This window comes from Sminthopsis crassicaudata, chromosome 5 (genome assembly GCF_048593235.1).
Source record: "Sminthopsis crassicaudata isolate SCR6 chromosome 5, ASM4859323v1, whole genome shotgun sequence".
NCBI classification, from domain to species: domain Eukaryota; kingdom Metazoa; phylum Chordata; class Mammalia; order Dasyuromorphia; family Dasyuridae; genus Sminthopsis; species Sminthopsis crassicaudata.
The window spans coordinates 27,294,155-27,299,271 of NC_133621.1; the positions used below are offsets into that span (position 1 = coordinate 27,294,155).

The 5,117-nt window shown below is 60.2% G+C and overlaps 1 protein-coding gene across 2 annotated transcripts in view; it reads right to left on the reverse strand.

Annotated features, from left to right (window-relative positions):
• The window catches only part of UBE2E1 (ubiquitin conjugating enzyme E2 E1), a 43,698-nt gene extending 40,040 nt beyond the window's left edge, over window positions 1-3,658 (reverse strand). Inside the window, exons 1-2 of one of the 2 annotated variants that reach the window (XM_074268804.1) lie at window positions 3,538-3,658; window positions 2,772-2,961 (exon numbers count right to left, since the gene is read on the reverse strand). In XM_074268804.1, coding sequence (XP_074124905.1) covers window positions 2,772-2,926 — 155 coding nt within the window. In that variant the 5' untranslated portion in view covers window positions 2,927-2,961; window positions 3,538-3,658. The remainder of the gene's footprint in view (window positions 1-2,771; window positions 2,962-3,537) is intronic. The other variant, XM_074268805.1, reaches the window with a different exon arrangement.
• Between the last annotated feature and the right edge of the window lie 1,459 nt (window positions 3,659-5,117).

Consider the following 5,117-nt stretch of genomic DNA (forward strand, 5'->3'; position numbering starts at 1 on the left):
TTGGAGAAGAGGAAACCAATGGGTCTGGGTCGGTGACGGGGCGGGGGTCACTGAGAGCCCAGCCTCGGTTCTCTGGGCCCCAGGCCCTGGCCCCCCCGCTCCCCCCAAGCTGCAGCCAGCCAGGCCACACAGCCTCCCAATACAGGCCTTTCTTTTTGATTACGACGCTACAGTCCTTTGTCCTCTGCTTAACTAGACTATTATATAAGCAACTGGGAAGGGAGCGTCTGAAGGATGGTTTGGATTTCCTGCAAAATTCTATCACTTTGGCCTCAAACTGCTTCCTATTTCACCCCTTCTCTTTAATCACCATAAGAAGAATCCTTGAGATGAGGTGTTCCAAGTAAAGTCACTTTAACAGATGGGGAAACTGAGCCCAGACAGATCAAGTGTCCCAAGCCACAATGGCTCCAAACTGCAATTTAAATCAGACCTCTCACCCATGAAAGGCAGCCCCATTCTCGGCAGTTCAGCCCCAGTTACCCAAAAAAGAGGATTTCAGTGATTTGGCCAGGCCCACAGCCAGCATGGCTTTCTGGTTCCTCAGGGCATCCTGTCTCAGAAGTAACACCTGGCGACCCTTCTCTTTTTAGAGAGAATTTCTGGACCTGCCCCTTCCCTTCCTGGCTTTCCCTCCATCCTTCCTCCCTGGGATTATTTATAAAAATATAGGTGAAAACTTGAGAACTGATTCGAACCCCCAATTTCCCTATAGCAGCGGCCATTTCTCTCATGCTCACAAAATAGCTTCTCAATCTGCTAGCAGCCTTTCCTTGAACTTCCTACACCATCAGCTCTGCTGTATCTCTGACCAATACTGGACTGAAGAGTTCTGAATGTTCCAAGGAAGCGAGCAAGGCACCGAGATTTTGGATTCCCCTCTATTTACACTCAATGTAGTATTTTCTGTCTACATACAGAAATGCCTTTCTCCCTAGTTCAACACACTTGGAAATACTTATTAGCTTTTTCCTTGCCAGCCCAATTTTAGCTCCTGTCACAGACTAGACAGTTGTTGCTTTTAAGAATAAAAAGCAGTTGACTGTTTATCCTCTGCATCTGAGAGATATATTCACATCACCTCCCTCCTACTAGCAAAGTGTTTGCCAGAGTCACTTTCACACCCGCCTATCTGACACCAAACTCATCCAGACCACTTGCAATCTGGGCTTTTGGGAAGAAACCACTGTCCGGCAGCGTGAGGTTATTATTCCCCTTTGTTCCACTGAGGAAGACTCTCTCTGCTTCCTCTCTCCCATCTGAAGGCTCCTCCTGAGCCTTCAATACTACAGACAAGTCCACCTTTCTGAATGTTTCCACAGTTAGGAAAACCTGGGTTCCAGTCCAGCTTCTGCTCCGTACTGGCCGTGTGACTATGGACGGACTTACCCCTCGACACCCTGGAGTGACCTTCTTCCCTCATTTAAGGGATGTTCTCTTGGCCCTTTGGTGGGAGCTCCAAATACCAAAGAAATCACAAATCCAGGACCCCCCACACCCAGACATTGCTGCACCATCTCCTTCCCCTTCTAAAGTCACTTCATCTTTTATCATTCCCAAGTAAGGGAGCTTGTTTAACTTTTTTACCTCAAAGGAACCAAAACACACCCATGGCCTTACAGGAGCGAGCCTGCGATGCTCCCACCGACCTCAGCCTGGTTTTATCCGGTCGTTCACCCCAGTACAGCCCTCCCCGTCCCCGAAGGCCCACTTTCTGCCCTGGTCCAAGCGGCCCCATCGCAGCCCCTGAAGAACGAAGCACCAGGACTACTCGAGAGGTCCGAGCCCTCCGTGCCCCCGTCTCGCCCTTGCTCCTGACCAGACCAGGCCAGAGGCTCAGAACCTCCTGGTGACAGGCCAACCTGCTGGAGCACATGACGTGGGCACACTCTGGGTTCTCCCAACCACCCTCGGGCAAGAAGGGCAGACCTCATTGTTCCCATTTTACTGAGTAGGAAACTGATCCAGAGGATCTTGACACAGGGGAGTCTGCCCATTGTTGGGGGTCACTAGAGCTTCCTAGACCCCGCTATTCCCAATTCCTGGGGAAGGACACCAGGATAAGGAATTCTCACACAGATCCCCCACCCCTTCGTAGAGAAATTAAAAATCAAGCAGCCTACCTTATTTTTAATTGCCTCTGAAGCACCCACCAGTACCCTCCTCCTCCTCCAGTCCGGGGGTACCTCCAATGCCTAATAATTTCCTAAGAGATCCCCCCCCCTTTAAGTATTTCCCAAAGCATTATCGGAGGGTTGCTGCTGATTTGACTAAAACGCAAGGAGAATGAAAGGATCATATTATGGGGTGATGGGGAAAAGGAGAAGCAGGGCCGTGGAAAGGGGGGGGGGGAACTAGAGGGAGGAAAAGATCTGGACTCGAGGCAAACCATGAAAGGAAAGAAACGGGGTTTTAAGCTTCAGAGCAGGGAAGGCAGGATGGCCAGGAAAAGAAGGCTTTCCCTGCAATTCGGACCCCAAAAGGGGGGGAGGGCCCTCATTTAGATGGCTTTTTCCTGGTGATTCTTGACCTCCCATCCACAGCCCCATGTTGATTCCAACAGAAGCCGCGTCGTCCGCCTCCCGCCGCCCTCCGGCTCCCGAGTTCTGCGCCCTCGGATTAAAGCCGGGATTTCGTCCGCAGGACGTGGGCACAAAGCGAGATCCGCAAATTCTAGCATGCAACAGGTGAAAAGGCAGACCCCCGAGTGGGGGAGCGGCGGCTCCGGGGCTGGGGAGGGGGTCGGGCCGGGAGCGGGCGGGGGCACCCACCTCTTGGCGCTGGTGGAGAGGAGCTTGGAGTTCTTGCTCATGCTGACTTTGCTCTCCTTCTTCTTGGGGGTGCTGCTGCTTTCTTTCTCAGTCTGTTGGTTGGAAGATGAGGATGAGGAGGAACTGGTGCTGGCTCTCGAATCGTCATCCGACATAGCGAACCCCCCCACCCCCACCCCACCAACAATCCCTGCGGGAGACAGAAAAGACAAACCATCCAGTGAGTATCCAAGGAGAGGGGGCGCCCCGGGAGTTGGGGGGAGGGCCGGCCTGCCCCCGCCGCCGGCCCCCGCCCACACCCCGCTCCCCCCTCGCCGCGCAGCCAGGCCCGGAGGGGGCTTTAAATGCCCGGCGGCGGGGGCAGCGGGGGAGGAGGATGGAGGCCGGGGAGGGGGTCGCCCCGGCCGGGGCTGGGGAAGGGGAGCGGAGTTTGGAGGGACGGGGACAGCCGGAGCCCGGAGAGGAAGCCGGCGAAGGGGGAGCGGCGAGTGCCCGATGTGGGGGAGGGGGAGGGGGCCGCCGGGGCTGGCTCGGGACTAGCCTTGGAACCCCACAAACTGCGCCCCCGCCCCCCCGCTCCCCCCCGGCTCCGGCGGAACCCGGGCTGCCGGCGTCCCCCCAAAGTCGCGGCGAGAGGCTGGGGAGCCGAGGGGCAGGGAGCAATAACAATGAGCCCGCGGCTGGGGGGCTGAGCCCGGCCCAGCCGGGGAGCGGGGCGACAATGGGCCGGGCCGCGGCGCGGGGGGGCCGGGGGCCGGTGCCGTACCTCGCTGGCTCTTTGTGTGTGAGTGCTCGGGCCGGGGCCGGGGCCGCTGCTCCTGCCGCTGCCGCCGCCGCCGCTGCTAATGCCGCCCCTGCGCCGCCGCCGCCGCTCCGCTCCGCCCGCCGCTCCGCCCGCCGCTCCTCCCGCCGCGCTCCGCCCGCCGCCGCCGCCGCCGCCGCCGCCGCTGCTCGGGCCGCCCGGGCTGCGGCGCCGCCGCCTGGGCCTGGCCACTCGTGTCTCTCTCGCTCGCTGGGAGAGAAGCGGAAGTGCTGCAACAGCAACTATTAAACAGGCAATGGCTTCCCTCGGCCACACTCGCGCACACTCACACTCACGCGCGCGCAGCCCCGCACGGCCCTCCCCCGGCCCGACGGGGGCGGCCACGGCGCACGTGGGAGCGCCCCCCGGGGTCGGCCCGGCCCGCCCACATGCCCAACGGCGGGGGCCGGGCAGCGGGCACGCAGGTGGAGGCTCGGACCCGGCCCGAGGCGCCCGAGGGGCGCACGCTCCCCTCCCTCACACGTGTAAACGCGCCCGCGGACGGACGGACGGACCGACGGCCGTCCGCGGAAGAGCCTCTCCGTGGGGCTCGGGTCCGCGACGCCCGGGGAGCCCGGGGAGGGGGCTCGGCTTCGGGGGCACTGGCTGGGCAGCGGCCCGGGCACTATTTAAACAGCGGTCCCGGCCCCTCCGCCGGGCTCAGGCCACAACGGACGCCTGGCACTTTCTCCAGTCAAGTTTCCTCACCAGCCTGGCAGAGCGGCCTTAATCCGGGCGGCTTCGGGGGCCGAGGACGGTGGGGCCCCGGGCAGCCACCGCCTCTTCTCGGGCCCTGTAAATCAAGGCCTCGGAGTGGCCATCATTGCCCATGGCAACCGGTCACCGGCGGACGGGCGGCTCCCGGGCGGGCTCGGGCACCGGGCGAGGACGGCGTCACCCTCCTCCTGAAACTCCAGCTCCATCTTCCAAAACACGACCCCCCCTCGCTGGGCCGGACGCCGAGTCCGGGAGCCCTCGGGCGGCCGGGACCCCCAGGAGGTCAATCGCCGTTCAGTGCCCTGAGCCCGCGGAGGGAGAGCGGTCTGGGAGCGGTGGCCAGCACCCTGGCAGGCCCTGCGGCAGCGTCCGGGGAGTCTCCTAAAAACTACTACTGACCGGAGGGTGTGCGCTTGGTCCTTTACCAACCACAAAACGCTAGGAACGGGGCTAGAGGTTTGGTCTCGGAGACCGGAACTGGAACACCACCCCCAGACAGACTGGCGGTGAGCAGGGCCATCCCCTCCAAGTGAGCCGGGCCATCCCCTCCAAGTGAGCCAGGCCAGAGTGTCGGAGAGCCAGGTGAAAATGCCACTGGCAAGTTCAAATCCGGCCCGAGACACTCACCCTTCCTGGCTGCGGGACTCTGGGCAAGTCACTTACCCCAACTGCCTCAGCAAAAAAAAAAAAAATGTAATTGGCAAATAACTTATTTTAATAGCTTTTCATTTTCCCAAATACCTGCAAAGGTAGTTTCCAATAGTCACTCTTGCAAAACCTTGTGTTCCAAATTTTTCTCCCTCCCTCTCCCCATCCCTTCCCCTAGA